Source organism: Falco biarmicus, chromosome 4 (genome assembly GCF_023638135.1).
Source record: "Falco biarmicus isolate bFalBia1 chromosome 4, bFalBia1.pri, whole genome shotgun sequence".
NCBI lineage: Eukaryota > Metazoa > Chordata > Aves > Falconiformes > Falconidae > Falco > Falco biarmicus.
In genome coordinates, this window is record NC_079291.1 from 86233917 (window position 1) to 86257918 (window position 24002).

Below are 24002 nucleotides of genomic sequence, written 5' to 3' on the forward strand. Positions count from 1 at the left end.
ATCCCCAAATATACCTTGTCTTTATTCCTACAGCTTCGCTCCCGTTCCAGGCAGCTGACAAACAGGACCCCTTGCTGCTCCAAGCCCCAGCAAACAGCAGGACAGAGCTCCTGCTCCTTTCATACAGAAAGGAGCTGAGGCAAGCACATGGCAAAGCTGTCTGTGCTGGAGGTGGTGGGAAAGCTGTTGCTGTCATGCTGAAACATGAGCAGAAGAAATCTGTTTGCATTTCCAGGTGTGTTCTGAGACACTTCTAGTGCTTTATGGACCAGCTTTTGCTGGCCACTGAAATGGATTGAATGCCATCAGTGGTCTTTTCACTGGCACTGTGGGTGTTCACTGGAAGCTTTCTTTTTTTTTATTTACTTCACACAGCTTATGGCTGAGGACGGGGCGTTAAGTTTGACTCGTGCTCAAGGAGCAGGAGAGCTGTCTCTTCACCCCAAATGCAAAAGGCGCTGACTTGCAAGACAAAGACTGTGAAGCAGGAGCCTATGATGTCAATCCCAGACTTCGAGCTTGGCTAGGTCTGGGCACGAAACCCAACATGGCAGAGCAGACTGAGCTCAGGCGATGTGAAATTTAACCAACATATTTAACACCCACACCACTAAAAATAGGATGCCGACGCCAGCTCTTCATCTGGAAAGAGAGGAAACACCAGCATTGCTGTGTTTTGGATGAGGTGCAGCACTGAAGTCCTGACCATATTTAGCCATAAGATCATCTCATAGGACTCCTGCATGAGAGTGGAGTTTTAGAAAAATTATTCTGGCCAAGTGCCAGGTCTGCCTTTGTTATTTCTCCCTGCTATCTCAAGACTTCATTTCATCACCTAAATTGCTGTGTTGAGTTATTCAAGGCTGCTAAAATGCTACAGAAGCAACTATATGAAGGAAATTATGTCTCTACTGAAAGTGCTCCATACAGCTGAAATCAGGCCACCTATTTAGGTGTCGGGTTTAGATTTTTCATTGTAAGCACAGAAACCTGAAACATTTTTGCCCAAATGTGTTGAAAGCTATGAAGACATTAAAGATTATTCATGGAATAAATATTCATTTGCAGGAAGACTTTTTTTTAACATATGAATATTTCAGGCAGTGTGTTGCAATGTGTGTAGCCGCTTACAGAAAAAGGCGATCATATTCTGAGTGCTGTTTCAATAGTTCCTAATATTAATGCCACCAGGAATGTACCTCATTTTTATGATTTAATGGCAGTTTCTGCTTAAGTTAAAATACTTCCTAGATGTTCCTTAACTATTTACTCATTACTAATAATGAAAAATTCCCTGAGAACTAAGCCTTCAAATGCCTCCCTACCAGATGCTGTAATACTGTCACTTTGCCGGTAATTTTTAACCACAAATGCTACATTACACTTGTTGCCCTGAACACCAGAAAAATGTCCTTATTTTATTCACAACTTCCCCTGTCCGCTTTTCCCCATAGCAAACCTGATTACTTTGGCAACAGCATATTAATATATTGCAGCTTTACATCTTCAGTTTTCCATGTTTCAGAATTTCCATTTTTGAGGTACTTTCTGTCTGGCCGGGCCCATTCTGAGCCTGTGTGGAGCTCTGGTACCATCTAGTGTTACTGAGGAAATCCTCAGCTGCTGGATGTGGCCCTTCCCTCGCCGATAGCCTGCTGGGTTTGCAGTAGGAAAAGCCTGTCGTGACAGAAGGTGGCAATTAGGGATGACTACACACAGCGAAAACATCTCCTCTGCCAGCAGCTGCTGTCCTGGCCATGGGGGCCGGGGAGGAGCGTGTCCCTGCCTGACTGAGGGGTAGCAGCTCTCCCGGCTGGGAGGCACCTGGGGCCGCACAGCCAGGCCCACCTGGGGGCCGCACAGCCAGGCCCACCTGGGGGCCGCACAGCCAGGCCCACCACACAGCCAGGGCCGCCTGGGGGCCACACAGCCAGGCCCACCACACAGCCAGGGCCGCCTGGGGGCTTGGGCCACCACGGTGACCCCCGCAACCCTCAGACGACACAACGGGGCCCGGCCGCCTCCCTCCTCGCCTCCTGCTAGGCCTCGCACGTCAAAAGGCCCCGCAGGACGCTGCGCTGATGCCCACTTCCCTCAGTCTACAGCCTGCGGAGGATGACGGGTTGATTTAAGCGCTGTGGGAGCCCCGCTGTGAGGGGGGCGGCCTCGCACCAGGCCCCGCGCCCCGCAGCCGCCCCGCTCCTGCCCTCACCAAACATGGCAGCCCCGCTGCGCCCCGCCACCCCGCTGCCAGGCGGAAGGAGCGCGGCTGGCGTCACCGTGACCTTCCGGCGTCGCCGCCTCGGAAGCACTTACTTGTTCGAATAGTGGCGGGGTGAGTGGCTCGGCGGCGGGGCGAGGGTTGGGGCCTAGCGGGGCGGCGGCGGGCGTGCGGTGAGGGGGAGCGCCTGGGGGCAGCCCCGGGGGTCGTGGGGGCTGAGGGGCGGGAGGCGGACGGGGGGCGGTTGTTTGAGGAGCGTGGGTTATGGCCGGGGCGGGGGCGCTGCGTGGGGCTGGGAGTGGGGAGGAGGGAGCGCGGTCGGCTGTTGGGGCGGGGGGGCAGCGCAGGGGGCTGTTGAGGGAGGGCCGAGGAGGGGGTATGGGGGAGGCGGGCTGAGCTGGCATGTGCTTGTTGGAGGCTGGGGAGCTGGGGGGAGGGGAGGGAGCAGCCGGCTCTGCGCTGAGCATCGCTGGCGCCCCGAGCCTGTGAGGTACTGCTAAACTGTTGTGATCAATAGTTGTTATCATTAGATAGTTCTTTCAAAAGCGGTCCCACCGAAGGAACAACACACCTCACGTCTGGGGGGGAGTTTCAGGGGGTTTTTTCCCCCACCTCCTTGTTTTTAGGGTTCTCTCAGCTCTGGATGGAAAATGCAATGTTTTCTTAGCTGCTGACTGCAGTAAGGGTTGATTTTTCCTGTCCCTAGTGTAACTAACTTGGCATAGATGAAGAGTTAGGGTCTTGGATAAGTCTTTTTGTTCCCCTCTTGAGGAAAGGACCTTCAAAGTGTAAACTGCCTTTATCTCCTGTTTGCTGCCAAGCAGTTCTCTCCCTTGGAGTTCAGTAACCATGGGGCCGTTGAAAAGTGAAGAAGAGCAGAGCATAATCCTGATCAGTGATGATGAAGCTGAGAACACTCATGGGAGTTCAGTTTTGTTAGTAGACCCACAGGGTAAGTACTGTGTTCTTGTCGATGAAGCTCTGTAAAAGAACTTTTGAAATAAAGTGAACTATTATGTGTTATGCTTGAAATGTGTCTTTCTGCTGCTAGGAAAACAAAGTACTTCAAAAATAAATGAAATGAGGAGGAACTGCCATTATTTCATGATTTTGGGGGTTTCTTTGAGAGCATTACTTGCCCTTAAGGATACTGCTGTGTGGTTTCAAAATATTACAAACTTAGCTGAGACTGGGCCTTTTCAAAATCAATTAGATTCTTTTTGATTACATTACCCCTGTTTTGGTAGAGGGTGGAAGCTTTGTGTCCCAGGCCACTGTACAGTTCTTAATGGTACTGTATGAAATCATAAGAAAATTTGTGCCTTAAAGTGCATTTAAAAAGTAAATATCAATAGCTGGTTGAATTTATAATGAAGTTGTAGTTACCTTTATACTGATCTATACTGCATGTTCTCTTTTCTACAGAGAAGTCTGTCCTGGAAGAGAAGAGATCTGAAGAAGTTGTGGATGAGGAATGTGAACTAATAGTTACTTTCAGTAAACAAGCATACGTGATGCCTCATGCAAGATATGACTGTACAATACATCCGTTTGAGTATGTTCAGTGATGTGGAGGTTAATATGGGGGTTTCATTTTCCACATTTAGTCCATCTTGTCCAGTAACCTTGTTAGGTTTTTAACAGCTGAAAGCAGAAGTAGAGTTGGATATGCATGTAACTTGTTTCATAAGTAACCTTCTGGTTTTCAACTTTGTAGGCGAACAGAATGCGATACATGCTCACCCCTTGGAAAAAATGCTGATATTTGTAATCAATGCTACTGCTACGTTTGTGATAAACTAGCTTCTGAGGTAAGCAGAGCTGTAATCAAGAAATGCCCAACTTTCAGTAAACTAAATTACTCAACAGTCTTTTAAAAACTAATCACTCTTAAGCACACTAAAAAAATAAATGATACGTGAAACTTGATTATTGTAACAGTTCCTCTCCTAAATGTTGACATCTGTTTCACAATGCTACTAAAAATGTGGTCACTGACTGGGTTTATTTCTAGTAGTCCAGCCAGTTGTTGGAGTGGACGTTCACTTGGTATAAGCAAATGCACTGCCTGTTTACTCACAGTGTATTTCATGAGCTCTGATTACTAAATCAGACTGCTTCTCACTGCACTAGAGAAGTGTCAGACTCTTAGATTGTCCTAACCTAGGGTGACAGCGGGGGTGAGTTTGGGGAGTTGGGTGCGTGGGGTTGGTTTGTTTGAGTTTTCTTACAATTCAAAATTTTCTGAATTCTAAGCAAAGTTGGGGTGAACGCATGAAGACAGTGCTTTGTTACCAATTTACATTGGGAAAGGTGCCAGCCCTAAGTGTCTCTGTAAGGTGTTCAGGAATGACAGTAAATTACTGGGGGGGGGAGGTTATGCCATATTGGCTTCTTGCCCTGACTGTCAAAATACTTCGCTGTGGCTTTGCCTAGGTGTGTAAAGAATTAAATGAGTGGTAGTCCTTCACTCAGAGGAACTAACTTTTTATTTGCTTAACTGAGGGGTGTGGGGGGGAAAAAAACCCCAAACCTTTGCCTGTTTTTCACATTTTATGAAATAGTGCCAGAATTGGACAACCCTTTCGCTCTGTCACTGCAATGCACACAACAAAAGCAAATTCTGGAAGGACAAGCGTGACTTTGCCTTGGCTGGTGTTCTTGTAATGTTCAATTTGGAGCTCACAGATATAGATGCAGACCTTCGTCATGGTGGTAGGTGTTATGCTGTCATACTGTCCTGGGAGACCTGTGGCTCACCATCACTGCTCAGTCTGTGGCTCAATGTCTGGTCCACAACTCTCCCTGCAAAGGCTTGGTGACAGCTTACTGCTTCTACTTTCTTTGTGGGCCATACTCAGACCAGACATAGGTCTGCAGGTCCAGTTTGTGTACTTTCCTGCTTTCCTCCCTTGGAAGAAGCAACAAAGCTTTCCTGACCAATAAGACTGGGTGTGAGTAACTTGCTAAATATTTCACATGGGGTTGTCTTTGTTTCTTTTAGTTTTGAAAAAAATTAAAAATTGCACTAAAAGTTTCTTATCTGTCTGCTCTCTTAGGAAGTCTTCTAATAAAATTCATCCAGGACCTTTCTGTGGAATATAGTAAGTATCTGGTTGGAGAAAGAACACCTCCCACACAACAGGAATGCTTTTGCCTCACAAAGTTGCCTCCTGGGCGATGCAACATCTGCAGATCACGCAACATGGAGGTTGTATACAGGTAAGTGATGACAGAACTCAGCTACTAGCAGTACATACTGGCCAGTGCAGGTTTGATTTCCTTTAGTCAAGGGATAATTGGAGTCATGGCATCTGATATAGAAAAACATAGCTGAGAGAACTTGGCCAGTGAGCTATTAAACAGCACTTGGATGTAAGCACAGTTGCTTACATTAAATACATCTTAAATACATCTTAAATAAAAGTTTAAATGGATATCTTGTGCTATACTAAGACACATGATAATATCCCACATTATTATAACCTAAAGAAAGTGTGAAAGTAAAGCTTATATTTTTAGTAGGGTTCTTTTTAGAATGGGGTTCAGCTTTTGCTCAGTGGTATGTGCCTTTAAAATGCTTAAAGTTGTGGCTGTGCAAATACCTTTTTACTGTAACAGAGGCTTTTCAAGGAAAGGCAAGTCAGTTTGCCCTCAAACTGTAGAACGGTCATAATTGACATTTTTTTTGCAAAGTACATCCTTGCAGACACTTTATCTTACAGACTACTTAACTTTCTTAGGTATTCTGGAGTTTTTGCACTGGTAACAAGTTTTTTAGATCAAGCAGAAAAAGAGAGTCCTAAAGCTGCTGCTGTCATGTTTCTGGGAGCTGCTAAGGAGATAACACTTCATAAAGACCCTGCTTTGTAAGTATCCCATTCCACATCTAGTGTGTAATTTTCCTTTGCTCCTCAAAGGGAGGAGACTAAGTGAGAGAGTTCTGATTTTCCATTTATTAAGGGTAAGGACAGTGTAAGGATCACTGCCCTGGCTGCAGCACAGTGAGAGGAAAACAAGTACACCTGAGGGGAAAAATGAGACTGGTTGAGAGGAGGGATTTGGGGGAGAAGGGGGGGTTAAAGGTTGGGTGTGAGAGGAAGAAGTTAAGTGGGATTGAGGAGGGGAGAAGATCTCCAGCTAGGGGAAGGAATTTGAGATGGGAACTGGGAAGAGGGATCATGACAGACAGCAGATGGTAGCAGGTGGGGTTAATTCCCCAGGAAAAGGGGCGAGTTAGGGGAGGGCACACAAGCTGCATTGTGTGAAGAAACATTAGCTCCTGACCTGGGAGGAAGGGAACACGTGATGTTCCTTGGGTAATAAGTTTTATATGCCTCCCCTAAATCTGAAGGCTGACCCATCAGCTGGGAAGACAGCATAATAAATAAATAAATACAAACAGAGTTTAAATACCTCAGTCTTTACTACTTGTGCTGTTTCTTTGCTTGCTTGTATCATGGCTGTTTCATGCTTGATGACTGTCTAGCTTGAGCCAGCTTGCAGAGCTTTGCTTTCCAAAAAGTAAATATTTTGGGGCTTAAATTCAAGGTTTTTTATAAAGAAGTAAATATGGTCTGGGTTGGTTTGACAGGCCAGAAACAGCAGCTCCTCTGCAATTCTTTCTGAGCAGCTGTCAAGGTTTGCAAGGAACAGGCTGGATACATTATTTGGATAGGTCTCTTTGTACCCTTATTACAAGTCCCACAGCATTCACTGTGGTTACGTGGGATGTGGTTTGGCCTCCTCATGGGATGATGATATACAGCCCTTCAGAGGCCCTATAAAAGCAAAGATGTGCCTGTGATGGTCTTAATATGGCAGGTCAGAAGGTTTGGTGCTGCTTGGGTCAGGGTGGGGAGGTTTGCTTCGGTTGGTTAGGTACTGCTGCAAAACTGTTAATTCTAGAACGTGTTTTATGCTTCAAGTGCTTGTTTTTTTGTTTGGAATTATTTTTATTAGCATGATAGCTCCCAACGCTTTTTAAGAAAAAAGGGTGTTCTTAAACAGTTGAGTATAGAGAAGGGAAAAAGGGAGGAAAACAAGCCAAACATTAATTAGTGCTTTTTTTCCTCCCCGATTAGAAGCTGGCAGAACCTTGGTCAAATTGGTTCATTAAAGATAGCTGTCCCTTGTCTGTTGCAAAGGTAAGACTTGACTTGCCATATGAGATTTCAGTGGGATGGTTGCTGGCTGCAAACTTTCTGCTTGCATTTAAAATGCACTTCAAATTACTTCAATTCAAAGGCATAAAAGGAAAAAAGTGAATGCTTTCGCTCTTAAAAGCCAAAAGTAAACCTGCAGGGTTGTATAATCTTACGGTCCTGTAGCATCAGGAACTCCTTATCAGGGAACACAACCCCACTGTACTGTCTTAAGTATTGTTTGAGCAGAGCCAAAGTAGCCGCTGCTGCCTGTGTGTAGACCGTAGATGGGTAGGGACAGGCAGAAGAATACAGACAATAATATGCACCGGCCAGCCAAATGAGCAGGGACCTCCGTGTGCTATCAGGTTTTACAGTTATATGCTACAAATCTGGATTTTTAGAAGTACCACTGAGTTCCTTTCTGTGAAGGGCAAGGGCAATACCTGCCTTTAGAGCCACATAAGCATTCAGACCCTTCTTTGTTGCCTTAAAACAGAGTAACTCAATGGGGAACTCAAAGCCAAGAAGATGAATTAGTTTTCAGCTGTAGTTCAGGAGTGTTCTGTAAGGCCAGACCAGAAGGTGGTGTCAGGTAGCTACTTGTGGTTATTAAGCCAAAGAGTAAATAGTGTCTGTTAAAGATCAAAACAGCAGCCTTGTAGTACTCCACTGGGATGGGGTAGTCAGGGATGTAACATAGTAAAGTTCCCCCAGAGGCTGGTGAATGAGGACATCTTGCTCACTTGGCTTAATTCATTTCTCATTTTAGCTTTATATTTCACCTTTAACCCGAAATTCACTTGCAACAGAAGGTTAATGAATTATTAACTTTTTTCAGGAGCACTCAAAAACAATTATATATTCTCACCTCTTATTTGAAACTAATGACAGGTATAACCTAAATCCTGTATCAGTTTTCATTTTAAATTACTATTCTTGAATTTCTTAATTTCTTACTTTAGAAGAACATCAAAAGGAATTTTTTGCCTCCTTCCCCCAGTTTTGAAAGGGGAAACTCTTTCTTGTCCGTGTGTTATCCCCAGTTTTCAGTTAAGACAAAAATGGTTTCTCTAGCTGTCAAGCTGCCAGGAGCTCAGGTTGCTTACTGGGTTCATCGTGCCTTGCTGCAGCATCTCACACATACTCGCTGGGGATCTTTGTTTTAAAACTTAAGACCACAGAACTTTGGTTTTACTGGTGTTTACACATAATAACAAAAGAGCAATGCTGTTGTTCACTACAAATCTTAAAGCATAAATTTAAATATAGATCCAAACTGTCTGACATCTAACAAAAAAAAGTCTAAACTTCTGTAGAATATTTTCCCATAGGATTAAAAAAAACCTTTAACAACTTGATAGTCATTCATCAGATTTTAAGAGATTTTTCTCTTTCTTTTTCTTTCTTTTCTTTTCAAAACATAGGATCACAACACAACTTCAGAGGATGCTGGTGCTGTGTGACTTTCCAAAAAGTTTGTATGAAAAGTTTATTCTTTTTTTTCAGTCCATCTCGCTTCCATGTCACTGTTTTGGCTTCTCAAATAGGTATGTTCTTTGGGGGTTGTTTTTACCAAATATATTTTTATATAGTTACCTGATTGAAAAATGGCTATAGAGAATGGTTCTTTCACTAATAGTGTTAGGTGCGAGCACTTAATACAATTTCATATTACCTGTTTTGTATTTGTCCTGTCCTTACAGAAGTTGTTGTTTGATGCTATGGTTAAGTTGTCCATATAGCACTCTTTTTTTCTTTCCACCCCCCCAGAATTGAGCTGTAAACCTCAAAATGTTTTATTGGTAAATCTTTGTGTTCTCTAAGGGAAACAAATTGTGGGGTACACACAAAACCTGATTGAAAATTATTTTTGTACTTTCAGCTTGAATGTTGTGCCATGGGACCATGTATTACTGACCACCGTTTTAAAAGGCCAGAACGTCACTGGTCAAAGAACTCAGAAAGGAAGGAAAATATTTCTGTGGGAAGCATTCCCTGTTATAGAGGCTCGAGTGGAGAAATTGGTAGACCAAAATAAGTAAGATTTGGTTGGGTCATGGTTTGGATTTTTCATTTTGTGAACTCAGTTTTTAGATTTTGCATGGTATTGACTGCAGTATAGTGTTTTCCTGACATCGGCAGTTCTATATAATGGGGAAACATATAAAACAAAGACATATTTGAAGATGTACATGCAGGTTGCATTACCTTACTTGCTGGACTTACCAAGAAGGCAAGTAGCTTTTTGAATTTTTTCAAAGCCAGAATCAAGACCTTTTGAACACTTTAGGACTAGACAAGAATGCTGAAGTGAATCATTTCTTTGTTTACATAGACCCAGCATCATTTAGACATTCATGTTTAAAACAAATTCTATTAATCAAAGGCTGAATAGGTGGAAGACAGCCAAAAAATGTGTGTTCTGGTCTCTGGGTCTTCAGTAGTGTTTATTCAAAACATATAGTCCTCTTAAAGAATTAAACTGAAAGGCAGCCTCCTGCTTTATTTTGCCACAGTACAGAGATAATCTGTGGATAGCTTCTTGGAACCTATTTCCAATTAGCTCTTTTTGCCAGTTGTATTTCTAGCCTATTGTGCGATGTCTCATGTGGGAAAATCTACTGTTTTACTTCATTAATTGTAGTAAATATTTGACCTATGTATAGCTTTGCAGTTCCTTCCTCTTCCTACTTACCTCTGGTTTTTTCTCCCCAGCTATAAAGAAGTTGTTCGCTACCTGAAAGCTGTGAAATGCAATGATAGCAGAGGGTAAATGGCTTTTTTTGGTTTCTTCTCCCACTCCCTCAACTGTTTCTTTGCCCTAAGGTTGTGTCCTAATCTGTGTTTCTTTAATGTGCAGTAAACTGGCAGAATGAGAAGCAGGAGGATTTTTTGGCAGCTGTTTGCTAATTGCTAGCGGTCAAGCACAATCAGATCTATACATACATATTGTAAAACTTTCATGTAAATGAAAATCAAACATTCATTTCTTCTTGTCAGGTTAAGACACCTTCAAGATAAAATCCCATTCTATTTCTGTAAAATTGGAGACTTCCTCAATGCCGCGTGTTCGCTGTTGTACCCCATCAGTGGCCTCACCTGCTGTACTGCCTGCCGGATAACACCTTTACAGTTTGAGGTCTACCTGAAGATGTTCAGAACAGGCAGCGTCCCCGCTGGAAAGGATATGCTAGACTCTGGGCCCTGGGTTACAGCTGGCAAGTGTGATTTCTCACTTAACATGTATTTAGAACCTTACTTCGTTAGAGCTTTTACTTTTTCATTAAAATTGGTAACATTCTGAGGGACCGTGAACCCAACTATAAGTTGTCCAGACTAAAGCATGGTACGTTACACTAGGCAGGAAGAATGTCTTTATATTTGAGCATGAATCTGTTCAGTACAATTCACACAAACAGCTGGTTTTGTCAGCTGTGAAGTTGTTTTATGGAAAGCAACCTATTAAAAGAAAAGACAAAGCTCTCTTATTACGTCACGGTAATACCAATGGCAGTATGTAGCTTAGCATGATGGTATGCATTGGCCTTGAGAATGAAAACTTCCTGATGGAAGGGGTTTCATGAGCTGTGTATTACATTCTGTCTTTAGTTCAGCCACTGATAACTGTCATCATCTGTCTTGGTGTGTACTACTTGCCTCAAAGTGTATTCTGAAATGAAAGATTTATTTTAGAGATATTCAACTACTAGGAAAATTCTTAAAAGTATAAGATACTGACAGTGCGTATCGCACTGTGGTGTGATGTACATCATGAAGACTTCATTCTGGGTCACCTGCTGTGGTGGCTTAGTCTAAATTGTATTCAGTTCTTTGTTGCTTTCCAGAATAGCCCTTCACAGTTGATGATGTTTTTCTATTCAGAACCTACAAAATATTGTAAAATAGTTGTAGGCGCTTGTTTAGGTTTTTGTTAGATTTCTGTAGAAACGTATCTCTAAGTTGGTATCCTGTTTGTGTTCCTACTCTATAGTTATTCAGGAAATACATGTTTTGGATTTTGTTTTTTTATTTCTTGCAGGGCCGCCTTTGAAAGATGCTGCTCTAATTAAGCATGCGCTCAAACTCCTTTACTGCAGTGTGTCACTATACAGGAATGTGAGTCTGTATTAAAGCTGTTTCTGTGCCCCATTGAGTTTTTCTGCATATTACCTGTTTTATCCAGTTACTTCTCTAATGCAAGGACTTACTGCCAGAACCCTTTTCTCTCTGAATAGTTTACACATCTGTGAACAGACTTGACTTGTAAAACACGTGTTCTGCTGTGTTTCAGCCAAAATGCTGGAGTTCCTTCATTATGGTCTTGGGTAGCAGCAGTTTGCTGGAAAGAAGTGGGCACCTACATCCCCTGTCCCTGAAAGAGCCACCACTTGACTTCCAAAAGGTAATTGAGACAGTACCATGAAACGAGAGAGTCTGTTGTCTTGGTTTTATACAAGACTTCATTTGATTTGGGTATTGGCTCATTCTTTTAAATGCTAAGGTTAACTTTTCAGTGCCTCATCAAATTCTCTTGCGGTATGTGCCAAATGTAACCCTTTGCAGAATGTTGTGATTTGGGAGGGTTAAATGTAGCAGTAAACAAATTAACTCGGCTTGCAACTCAATACCTGATACCGATTCTTTATCTTTTAATGTTGAGATGGATCAGATAACAAAATGGATAGGAAAGCAGTTTAAGAAAAATGTGTTCAGGTAGTCCTAAAGAGTCAGTATTTGAGTATTTTCTTCAGAAGAACAGAAACAACTATCTGTTCAGCATAGTAGGTTAAAATGAAGAGGCTGTGTTATATGGTTTCGTAGTGCTGTAGAGCCCCAGCTTTCCTCGAGTATGATGTTGAACAGGCAACCTCTTCTAAAAATGCTAAAAAAAAAGTAGAAGCACATTAAAGAACCATCTTGGGTGCTGTTTCGTGTTTGTAGAGTATCTGGGCATCCTTCCTGTTATGACTGACTTTTTCTGTTGCAGAGGGTGCTTGCTGCCACTGGTGGCCTTTTGGAGGAACTGAAGGCAAAAATTAATGTTTCTTTACCATCTGCAATTTTCTCTCCTCATGTAAGTGTGCACGTGGCAGTAAGGAAGTTTACCACTTGTCTTAATTGTGCTTGAAGATACAGCAGTATTAAAAACAGTTGGATTTTTATGAAAAGCTTTTAAGATGGGGCTTGAAGATTTTTTGCGGGGAATCAGTAGAAGATTGTTCTTAGTACAGTCTAAAGGCTAGAGCAGGTATCCGAAGGTAAGAAAACTGTTAGGGTCTGTTCTGGTCTGGCACCATCTTCAACCTAGGACAACCTACTTTATCACTGTCCAAATTTTTGCATTTATAAAGTGGGAGGGCTGGGAATAATTGAGTTTGTAATTAATGTCTCACAGGGTGATCTTGTGTTGTTTTGATTTAAACGGGAGACTATCCTTTGAGACTTGACACTGCGTTTGTCTCAAAACTCAGAATAGCCCAGAATTTCTAAACTTGTTTTGAATGATGGTTTCAAGTACAGTAGAACATGTTCAAAGATGGCTTGAAATACATTCTGTATTAAATACAGGCAATATATCTAAGAAGCTCTCTTGTTCTTTTCTACTACTTTTGAGGAAGTTCAGCTTGCTCTCCAAATGTGACTTCTGGGCCAGAAGTTTTTTTCCCTTTAATTCTAGTTCTGCTTCTGTGACAGTGTGAGACTTCATGTTTCTGTGATGACTTTGAGAGCACGAGGTGGAACATGCTATATAAATAAAGTACCTGCTCTATTCCCCCTTTTTTTGGTTTTCGTAAGATTCTTGTGGATGTAGTGTCTGACATCCAACCTGTCTGACTGGAATGGTAATAACTTGGTGCTGATTTGACTGGATGCAATATACAAGTAGTGGGAAAAGGGACTTAAGTACATGTATCTTCTTGTTGATCTCTCTCCCTGTAGTTGCAACATGAGGCTTGTCTCATTCTCGCAGTACAAGCAGTACAACAGATGCTTTTTTGTGATCTTCCATACTTGAATTCCTTCTTAGAGATAGCCCTGGCTTTTGGGGTGAGTCCTAAATACTTATTTGTGTTCTAAGAGATTAAAGCAAATGATATTTAAAATTTGCATAACAGCAACTCGGAGATTTTAGAACATTTAACTTGGTATTGTTCCCCTTTTAGCTTTGTTGACCTTTAATTTAGTCGTTTTTTAAAGAAATTAATGGCAATTTGGTTAAATCACTGGTCTTGTTTTGTCTCTTCCTAGAATAACTTTTGGGCTCTGAGGCTCTTATTGGAGCATCTTTCCTATGAAGAAAATATTCTCCAGGGCACTGTCAACCTGATTTTGAGAGATCTAGATTGTCAGAAAGCAACAATATTAAAACTGTGAGTAAACACTTACTCCCTGAATTCTGTTTGTTTATTGGAATGGTCAGAGCAGTCCTACAGCAGTAATGTTTAGCAGAGATGTAATCCTTAACACTCTGAAACCAGCCAGCTCAGTCCTTTGGATAAGTCAAGAATGCAAATACGGTGCGAGGAATCAATGGGAAAGTTGTCTCTGTTGAACAGCTGTGTTGTTTCCTGGTTTTGTATTGCTCAGGTGGCAAAACCTTGGTCCCCAGTACGTGGGTGAATTCCTTTGCCTGTTCTTGACCTGCAGACATAAAAAGATGCAATCCATTGGCCTGTTCGCTCTGAATATTATTACAGAGAATCTGCATACGTATGTATAAATCTATCATTTTAAAATAAAAAATCACTGTGTTGTGACACTGGTGGTAGTTTTCTCTTAGTTAACAGTTTTGACTCACAATTCAGTTTTTGGTTTTTATTATTGCCTGTTATTAGCAGTTGTAAAAGTACTGAACGTGGTGTTTTGGGTAGATGTGAAATTGTTCCGTGTTACCTGTTGTAACCAAATGACCTTCTCGTTTCCCAGTACTCAATGTTACGAAAAACATATCTGCTCTTGGCAACCCTGACCAGTCATTAAGAGCTTACATATGGTACAGTCTGGGTCTGTTACTTAAATATCACTGTCATCAACAACAACCAAAAACGCTTTAATTAGAGCAAAGCAGTTACCAGACTTTAAGGAGGCTTAATACTGCATAAAACTCTACATAGAGAAAATAGTTGAAAGTAGCTCAAAATGTATGTTATTATGTATCTACAAGAATACAGTGGGTGTACAGATGTCAATGTTTCTTGTAAAATTGTAAGAAACACATCATGTGGTAGTGAGCCTGTCATTCTTACCCTCTTAAAAAGTAGAGAGGCCACTTGCTCTGCAGCAGCACAGAGCTTCAGTGGGTGGGGAAAACAGCGTTCTGAAAAAGCCCAGGTACTTTATCTAGATTACAAATGATAATAAAACACTTTTGAAACCACTAGCTGTTTATATGTATAATCCTTGCTCTCCTGTTTTGCACAGTAAAGCTTTATAGGCTTTAGGGTGATACTTTTAATGTATTGACATAATATCTTTACAATGAATAGACTCTCTGGTTTTATACCAGAAGGCAGAGTAATTGCTTCCTCTGGCACTTTTAATTCACACATAGCTGATGTCAGCAGAGTAATGTTGAGAATTCATCTCTTAACTGTCTTAAGTGGAAGTCACGGACGTGTAAGTTGACCTTCAGTTTGAAATGCTTCTGTCTGTTTCTTCCCGCCAGCCTTTGCTGTGTGTAGCAGTGAAAATAAAATGCCTCATTTCACTCGGTTATTTATGAGCTAGGCTGTATTTCATAAATGTGTAATTACATTAATTGTGTTTTGTTTTGTGAGGCTTTACAGTATGCTCTAGCAGTGATCCAAGAGAATCTGATGAAATCCTGTTTCTTTTGGTCAATCTTTGTCTTAATTATTTTACTGTAAATCTGATATTGAAATCGTCTCCGTGTGGGAACTGAAGTGAATTGTTGGACTAGCCTTCTTGTAAAGCTTTGTGTAATGCAAAACTCAGAGGGGCTAAAACTGGGGGCAGGTGTGTCCCTACAAGAAAATGGATTAAGAATCTGTCTGTTTTTCAGGTGTCCATGGGCAAAGCATCTTGGCAACATCTTTGACAATGCAGTGAGTATCTCTGTATTTTAGAATTTAACAATGAAGACTATCAGTGACAACTATGTTACTTATCAATTAGATATTTAAATGTATCAAATATATGTCAATGTCAGTTATTATAACATTATTATAAAAACCAGCGAACTATACTAACTAATCTTTCTCTGCCCAGGGATTAAAGCACCTGCCTCTTGGCACCACAGCTCATCATGAAGTCTCAAAGTTCATAAACATTTGTGAAAAACTGTAATTTGGCAAAATCTTCAGGAATATTTTCCAGTTTGTCTTAATCTCAGAAGTCTTGCTGGAGTCCCTTGTGTTCTCCTTTAGTTGTCACCTCCAAAAGCATTCAGCTAAAAACTGACTTCAGAGAAATCCAAAATGAGATCCTAGGTTAAGATGGTGAACAGTGGCTGTATTTCAACATACACATTGTGGAGATTTCCTTTCTTGTAGGTCTGTTTATACCTTGTTTTCTTCTTAAAAAAACTGGTCTACAGAGAGATGCTGATTGGAGGGGAAAGGAGGAGAGAGAAACACGGATGAAGTAAAAAAACCACAGCAAGTCTTTACTTCTGTTGTGTTGCACAGATGTGCTGTGGGTAAGATGTCTGCAGCAGAACAGCTGCTGAGAGAGAGGAAGTTTTAAAAAAATTAAAACTGCCCCCCACAGATGTACAACAATTACATTAAAATGCTGTTTGCACGCCCTTTTTTTGGTGTGTAACCATAAAAAGTAAACATCTCTTGGGGCTGAAGGACATTAACGGAATTTTTCTTACTTGCTTCAGTAAACCAGATTTGGGAAGCCCCAATGCAGTAAATGGCTTGTTTGTTTGTTTGTTTTTTAAAGAATCTAGTTTTCAGCATTTTCCTGTTGTGGGGCGTTGTTTTTACTTTCTGCAATATGTGACTGTTAAGACTGGTGCTGATGGCCTTCTGGGTTTCTCAAAAATCCTTGTTACAGTGGTAAGTTTAAGAGTTAACTTTTGAAATGTGGGGGGAGAAACAGGAATATTTCTAGCCTCTTTTCTTACTCTGCCCTGCTGTGATACGTTGGTTTGGCAGGAGGGGGTGGGGGCAGGAATCATTATTGACTGTATTTTGCACATTTAAGGCTTTCAGTGGCTTTTGCAGCTTTTGTTATTCTAAATAAGCTACACTGTTGTTCAGGTTTTCTACAAAAATGTTCATGTATCTAAATCGATACAATTTTAGATAAAGCCCTATAGAAATACTGTAGTTCTGTTGTCAGTTCTGTTTTGGGGTTTTTGTTATTAAACACTCGCTGTACCTCTATGTCGTGCTGTCCAGGCTCAGCCAGGACAAGCAGAGGTCGGTGCAGTCCCCTGATGCTCAGGATTGTTGGCAGGGCTGGCCATGGGGTGCCTGGTTCGTGTCTGTGCTCCTAAAGATGCACCGCGGTGTTTCAAGAGAGGTTTTTCGTGTGCGTTCCCAGTAATACAATCTTTCTCACCTCATCTACCTGAGCAGCAGGAGGTCACTGTTTGTGGTATGGCTGAGGGGGAGGAAAAAAAAAAAAAAAGAAAAAAAGAGGGGAAGGAAGCTGCAAACATTAATCTTTGCAGGCGCTGTGTCTGTGTTCTGTTTGCCCCGAGCTTTCCTTCCCCGAGCCGCAGTCTGGCCCCTAATGCTCCCTGGGCACTCGCCCAGCGGCGCGGGGAGGCTGAGCAGCCAGCTGTGCTGAGGGTTCCTCTGCTGAACTCCACAGCAGCCCGTTCCCAGAGTCCCTGGGTGGGCCAACAGTGGGCATTACAGCGTGCTGGGGCATCTCACTAGGGCTGTGAGAAGTCAACAGCAAAACTAAGTAAGCCTTAGTCCCGCTCAGAACGTGGAGCGGGTGTAGACTCCTCGGTGTTGTCGGATCAGGAGCAGGTGAGGGCAGGTGTTTTGTTACCCCTTCGAGCCTGGATTTACCATCACAAGGAAAGGCTAGGAACTGCTTTTTTATTTACTGTAAGTAAATAGCATATCTATTCATTATTTATCTACCTCTGAATTTTAATGTTTTATAGCAGCCCTTAGAGTTAAAAGATTATATAATTATTTATAGTATCCTCACATACAAGAAAAAGACTCTTTGAAGATCTGCACCTGACTTTGGGCATGGGTTGGCTAGGCAGGTACAGACATTACAATCAGCCGTAGTGGAAAACATCTTCCCAGCACCCTGAGACTATGACTAGTGTAACCCCAGAGGTAAATCGAAGGCTGGTCTTGTCTGCTCTGCTCCAGGTAGAAATGAGATGAACAGAGCCCATTAAAAATTGAATTGCGTAGTTTGGATAAGAAAATGGGCACCTAGAGCAGTCTTATCCAAATATTATATTTTAGCAAACCAAACTCGGCTGTTTGAGCAAGTGTATGCACAGCTGATACTGCCAAACAGTAAATAGAACATTTGCAAGTAAGTGCCTGTATCGAAAATAAAATTTCATCTATGAAGGGTGAAGTTCTTAAAGCCTGGAAGAGCAATGCCATCCTCTAGCGCGGGAGCGTGGTGTGCCCGCCTCTGTGGGCAGCAGGCCCGCTCTGAGTGCATGCTTCACCCCGGATTATGGAAAAGACTTTTGAAATGCGTTGTCAATAAGCTAATTGTTTACAGGCCCGGGGGGGTTCTTGGTATAGTTTTTAAAAACAAACAAAACCAACCCCTGCTGTGTAGTGCTGGTAAACCTGTGTGGCCCTTCCAGCTCTGCTGGGGGGGTGGCAATGCACAGCCCGAGGGGGCAGGCTCGGCCGGTCTCTAGATGGGAACGGAGCTGTGGGGCGGGCAGCTTCACCCTCTCAGCCATGATGCACAGGTGGATTTGTGCAATTAAATCATCGGGGGGTGAGTTTGCAGCCCCAGCAGCAGCAGAGCTGGGGCGGATGCACAGGGCCACCCCCAAACACGCCGCCCCTGCCCGCATTATCCTTCCCAGCCTCATCTGCCAAGGGGGCTGGCAGAGCGCTGGTACCCTTTCTACCAAGGACACTAATTAACCTGCTAAATGAGTTTGTTCCTTCGAAGTGTGCACCAGAGAACTGAGTTATCTAAAATACCATCCCAAAGAGAGCCGTAATTAGCAGCTGGCACTGAGGGCAGACCCCCGCTTCCCAGGGACTGCTTTGCAAGGGTGGTGGGGGCTTTCAACTCATTGCTGGTGTGGTGTGTTACGTCCCCCCCGCAGGTGACATCCCTTGGTCCTGTGCCCCGGAGCACTGGGCTGTGTATGTTGGCCCAGCATCCCCTTCCCTGCCTGCAGGCCAGCTGCTGCCCGGGGGCTCCTCTCCCCGAAATAACAGGGAGAGCGGTACGGAGGGGGGTGCAGGTCCCTGTGCAGCTAGCCTGGGATGAGGAGCCGTGCTCCTCCAGCTGCCTGCCCAACCAAAAATACCCTTTAAATAACTGGACTAAGCAAAGTACAAAAGCGACGCATTGCTGGCTGCCAGATTAACAGATGGCTACAATCATTAATATTGCAAAACTTCAGGAGTTCGTAATTCTTTAATCTACAAAGCCGGTGGGGGTAGCTAATGCGAGCCCTGCAATCTGCCATGCTGGGGCCACCAGCCCCCCACCCGCTGCGGCCCCAGGACCCCCACGGGCCGGGCAGACATCCCCTTGTCCTGCCCGCCCGGCCAAGGCTTCCCGCCTGCCTCCGAGGAGCCTGCGGCTGGAGCGGTGGGCTCCAGGAACCCCCAGGCTTGCGGCTGGTGGCCACAGTGGCTCCTAAATGTGGGTGCTGCCCCCGCTCAGCCCTGGCTGCCATCAGATCGTGGGAAATCCATGGAAATCCAATAACCTGTCTCCAGTGTCATTTTATCGTTAAACCCAAGCCTTTCCCATACTTGTTTGGAGGCAGCAGAGGGGGATTACGATTGATGTCAACAGCCGGATGATCTGCGGCTCGGCGTGGGTATCGCTGCCCTCTGAGCCGGCGGCGGTGGGATGGCAGCGTGGGGAGCGAGCCCGAGCCACAGCCACCCCGGCACTCACGGCACAGCCAAGCCCAGCATCGCTGCTGCAATAAGAAAAATACATTTATTTGCTTTGGGTGAAAAAAAGCAAAAACCCTCGTGCTGTGGCTGCAGCAGGCTGGGGGTTGGCTCTAACCAGCTCCATCGATCCTGGCCAAGCCCCAGACCCCAGCATCCTCTCCAGGAGAAGAGCACAGGGCCGGCGGCTCCAGCGGGCTGCCGTGGAGGCTCTTACCGCCGTGGATCGATGGGCCATGGAGGCTGGTGCTGGGAGGGGAGCCCGGCTGCACCCTGGCCCTGTGCCCCCAGCACCATCCTGCTGCCAGCGGGGCTGCTCTGCACAGGGCATCAGCCTCCTGCACCGTGGGAATGGCTCTGGTGGTCTGATGCCATAAATATATATATGCACACATACACACATCTGTATGAGCAGGCACACATCTGTATGCATGCAGGCATGAATTACATGTGTGCATGTATGTATTATATTTATGTGTGTATATTGTATATAATGCACACAAGGCATAATAAATGTGATTAAATAAATTATATAATACAGATGCATATGCATATGCACACAATATGAATATATGTTTTCCACTGTCATATATGTTGTATATATATGCATATATACGTGTGTGTGTATGTGCTAACGTATGTGTGTGTATATATATACACACTCGCTCTTGGTTTTTTAGGTGTGTATATGAGTGCACTCCTATATATATCATATCATAAATATATATATCTGTATTTCACCCTTTCCTTGCACCCCCGGGGCGGGCAGGGGGGTGGGAACACCAGCCTCAGCTCTGTGGGGTGGCACCAGGGGGCTCCAGCCCGGGTGGGTGCAGGGAACAAGCAGCCACCCACATGGCCACAGCCCCAGACCCCATGGCGGGTGGCAGGGAGGGGCTCCTGGGGCAAGAGTGGGGCAGTTTTCCTCTGTGGAAACCTTGCTGCTTTTTTTTTTTTTTTTCCCAAAGCAGCCAAGCTTACCTGAAGTTATTTTTAATTGCTTAATTTAATGAAGGATGGGGATGGGGTGGGGTAGGTGGGCGTTGTTTTTTTTTCTACTTCTTGGTTGTTTGTTTCTGCTTTTGCATTAATTGTTTTTCTTTAATCAGCTAACAACCGTCAGTGGGCTTTTGTTCCTCTCTGTAAGTTACACATTAGTATTTTTTTTTAATTTTGTTGCCCTTTTCCCCTTGTGCTGACCCTGCCATACGTTGTGTACCCAACAGCTCACTTTTTCCATTTACCTTTTTTTTTTTCCCCTTTTCTTTTTAAACCAACCCCTCCCCAGGTGCACCCCTGCCTCTCCCTGCCCCCACCCAGCTCCACCAGCACCGGGGAAGTGAGAAAAACCACAAAACCCAGGGGCAGCACAGCGGGAGCAGCTAGGGGAAAGCCATGGCAGGGCTGGCTTTTGCAGGGATGCAGGGCCTCCCTGAGGTGCTGCCGTGTCCCACCACACGATAACCCCCACCCCCATCCTTGGGGCCCTTCTGTCCCTCAGGGCTATGGGGGAGGCTGGGGTAACCCCATTTCGGCAGCTTGGCCACCGGGTACCAGGACGCTGCCTCCATCCTGGGCGCTCACATTCAGCGGAGCCAAATCCCCCGGGAGCAGCGGGGGGAGGACGCTCCCATTATCCGGCTCCTGCCGTGTCGGAGGCAGCTGGACCAGCCGTGCATTAATAGATTACCCAGAGGATTTGGGCTCGCCAGCAGCGAGCGGAGGCAGCGCGGGCAAGGCCAGGGAGGCTCGCCGAGCCGGCGGGGACGGAGGCAGCCCCCGCTCACCACTAGCACCTTTTCCAGCTGAGGTAGGTGGAGGGCTCGGCCGCGGTGGTGGGATGCTTCTGGGATGGCTGGAGCAGGGATGGGGATGCTGGTTCCCATCTGTCTCCAGGAGAGCTGCCAGCAGGGACCGGCGCCCCGGGGAGGCCGGACGGTGGGTGCAGGGGGATGCTGGGCTGCGGGCGCCTGCTCTCCTCCCGTGCCTGGCTGTTTTTCCGGAGGATGCTCTGCAGGGATGCCGAGCTGGGGCAGCACATGTAACTGCTGAGCTGTGCCGGTGCATGGCTGGCTTTCACGCCCCCAGCACCCCCAGCCCTCACCTGCCCCTGTGCTGGGGGCTGCAGCCTGGCCTGGGATGCAGGATGGGGTGTGTGGGCACCCCCGGGGTTCAGCCGCCCGGGGTGCAAAGCAGTGCTGCCCTGTGCCGCTGCGTGCTGGAGGGTCTGGGGTCACAGCCGGCCACAGGCAGGGGAAGGTCCCCTCCTGCCACCGATTCTTGGGGTGTCACAGGGAGCCAGGTGCCTGCAGAAGGTCTCATGCAACTGCAGTCACAGCTTGTGCCCCATCAGCCGCTGTGACTCAGTTTCCCCATTGTGCATGTCCCCACCTGTAGAGGAATGAAGGCAGTGGGTTGAGTGACACTGATAACATACAGTGTGGCCTTGCTTCAAAGGCGGTGGGCTGATTGGCATGGACGATGTGCAGCTGTAGTTTGTTCCCACAAAATGGTTAAATAGCCCTGAGGAGCATGGGAGAGGGGCCCTGGATGGAGGAGGTCCCCGGAGGAAGGAGAGAGTGAAGGAGCAGTGTGGTTTGGCCCCTGGAGGATGGAGAACAGCATGGACAGTAGAATCTGACCCCCGGTAAAGCCTTGTTGCAGCTTGCTAGCCTGCTTGTGCTGCCACAATCGGTGCCCCGTGTGAGGATCAAACTGATCTGGACTCCAATCACAACGCCCACCGTTAGCCAGCACCCAGGGCCACTGCTGGGGGCTGGGGGGAGCGAGGGGCTACGTGGTGGTCTGTCTTGCTCCCCAAATCAGAGGTGAGCACCCATGTGAGCCTGTCTGCTCAGCCATGTGGCCACCCAAAGTGCCCCCTGGCCCCTCGGCTAGGCAGGGACAGAAACCCCTGCCCCAAACAGCCTCCGGTGTCTGTTTGCCCTCCCCACCCCGGGGCGCCACCGGCATCCAAATAGCAGTCAAATCTGGCCAGTCTTCGGGTTTTGCATGTGCCCACGGGCACAGCGTGGCTACCAGAGCACAGCGCTGGGCACCTGCCCCTGCGCCCGCAGGTAAGTGCAACCCCGAAGGCTCCCGGAGCCATGGGCTGCTCCGCCATGGGGTTGGAAACAGCCCCCAGAGCGTGGTGGTGTGCTGTCCCCATCCTGGGGGACCCCCTCTTTGCAGGGTGCAGAGCTGGGGGGGCCAGGGCAGGATGTGGCCGTGGGTTATGACACCAGCGTCCCTGTTTGCAGCCCTGCAGAGCCCCCAGCTCCTGCCATGGACGAGTGGGACCTCCCGCAGTGGAAGAAGGAGGTGGAAAGCCTGAAGTACCAGCTGGCCTACAAGCGGGAGATGTCCTCTAAGACAATACCCGAGTGAGTGGGTGCCCACCCTCCCTCCCATCCCCATGCCCCCCCCCAGCTCTTCTCCACCCACGGCCAGCATTGACATCCCTTAAAGTCACCATCAGCTGCCAAAATAGATTTTCCCTTTATAGTTCTTCAAGCCCACCAAGCCCCAGTGGCAGAAACTGTGCCAGCCCCAGTACTGGTGCCCGCAACCCACTCATGAGCCTTTCTGTAAGCGCTCCCCACCCCCCAGCTCCTTTCCAGCTGCCCAAGCTCCGGTGGTGGCAGGGATGTGGCAGCAGCCATGTGAAGCCCTGACACCCAGGTGCCCCCCGAGCCCCCCCAGTGCTGCGGGCTCAGCTGGGCAGCATGCAGACACCCCCTGTAGAGCTCAAAAGACTTAAACCTGTAGAAGACAGACACATGCCCTCACCGGTTTGTATCTCCCTGCTCCTCACAAGAAGGGTCTCACAACATCCCACCAGTTAACCCAGCCCGTGGCCCCATCACTCACATGGCGGGAGCGGGGGATGGACAGAAAAAGAGCAACTTTGGTGAAAATGTTTTAAAATGCAATGCAAGAGCCGCCCCCATGCCAGTAGCGCACAGGCAGCCGCAGCTTCGGGGGGCAAAAAGCTTCTATTAAACTTGCCTTGTGCTTGCCCCCCCATCCCATAACCAGCTGGGTGCATGGGAGGGTCATGCCCACAGCCCCAGGGCAGGCTGCACCCCAGCACCGCTCCCCACCAGAGCAGGATTTACCCCGGACACTGCAGTTCCCCTCAGATCCCCCCTTTTGCTTTCTGCCACCCCCACCCTGTATCCAGCATCACTCCATCCCTCGCAGCACTGTGCCCACCTCTCCGCTCCCCTCTCTGCAGGTTTGTGAAGTGGATCGAGGACGGCATTCCAGAAGATCCCTTCTTGAACCCGGAGCTGATGAAAAACAACCCCTGGGTGGAGAAAGGCAAATGCACCATCCTCTGAGGGGTCTGCCCCCCCCAGCGCCAGCTCCTGCAGTCCCTCGCTCCCCCCCACTGAATGTACACTTTTTTATTAGCTAGCTTCCTAATATGACTACCTGAACAAAAACCTTACCCTCATCTTGTCTTATTATTTTTAGAAGTGTTTCTTTTTTAAAGGGGGGGGAGGAGGGGGAAGCCTGTGGGGGTGGGCAGCATGGGGGGACAGGAGCAGAAGGTCCCTCTGAGGTTGGGCT

At 46.0% G+C, this 24002-nt stretch overlaps 2 protein-coding genes across 3 annotated transcripts; both read left to right on the forward strand.

The window, feature by feature from the left end:
• The first annotated feature begins 2151 nt into the window (after positions 1-2151).
• Positions 2152-16667, forward strand: LOC130149046 (uncharacterized). The gene is made up of 20 exons (XM_056338285.1): positions 2152-2335; positions 3046-3173; positions 3647-3776; positions 3939-4032; positions 4786-4936; positions 5281-5443; positions 5965-6090; positions 7306-7368; positions 8793-8915; positions 9251-9406; positions 10084-10137; positions 10369-10586; positions 11408-11484; positions 11660-11770; positions 12356-12442; positions 13309-13416; positions 13618-13739; positions 13957-14079; positions 15392-15434; positions 15598-16667. The coding sequence occupies exons 2-20, from the start codon at positions 3071-3073 to the stop codon at positions 15673-15675; spliced, it is 2130 nt and encodes a 709-aa protein (XP_056194260.1). The 5' UTR covers positions 2152-2335; positions 3046-3070; the 3' UTR covers positions 15676-16667.
• GNG13 (G protein subunit gamma 13) lies at positions 16256-23931 on the forward strand. Of its 2 annotated transcripts, none has more exons than XM_056338289.1 (3): positions 16256-16394; positions 22688-22810; positions 23665-23931. In XM_056338289.1, the coding sequence occupies exons 1-3, from the start codon at positions 16357-16359 to the stop codon at positions 23768-23770; spliced, it is 267 nt and encodes an 88-aa protein (XP_056194264.1). In that variant the 5' UTR covers positions 16256-16356; the 3' UTR covers positions 23771-23931. The 2 variants fall into 2 exon arrangements, with proteins under 2 accessions (XP_056194264.1, XP_056194265.1); XM_056338290.1 differs by lacking the exon at positions 16256-16394 and adding an exon at positions 20537-21237 and having other exon boundaries at positions 23665-23929.
• The last annotated feature ends 71 nt before the right edge of the window (positions 23932-24002 follow it).

Coding starts and splice junctions, on each gene's coding strand:
- LOC130149046 (XM_056338285.1), top strand. CDS start 3,071: ATGGGGCCGTTGAAAAGTGAAGAAGAGCAGAGCATAATCCTGATCAGT. Junction 9,407..10,083: donor AAATTGGTAGACCAAAATAA/GTAAGATTTGGT, acceptor TTTTCTCCCCAG/CTATAAAGAAGTTGTTCGCT. Junction 10,138..10,368: donor AAATGCAATGATAGCAGAGG/GTAAATGGCTTT, acceptor TCTTCTTGTCAG/GTTAAGACACCTTCAAGATA.
- GNG13 (XM_056338289.1), top strand. CDS start 16,357: ATGGCCTTCTGGGTTTCTCAAAAATCCTTGTTACAGTG. Junction 16,395..22,687: donor CAAAAATCCTTGTTACAGTG/GTAAGTTTAAGA, acceptor CCCTGTTTGCAG/CCCTGCAGAGCCCCCAGCTC. Junction 22,811..23,664: donor TCCTCTAAGACAATACCCGA/GTGAGTGGGTGC, acceptor CCCTCTCTGCAG/GTTTGTGAAGTGGATCGAGG.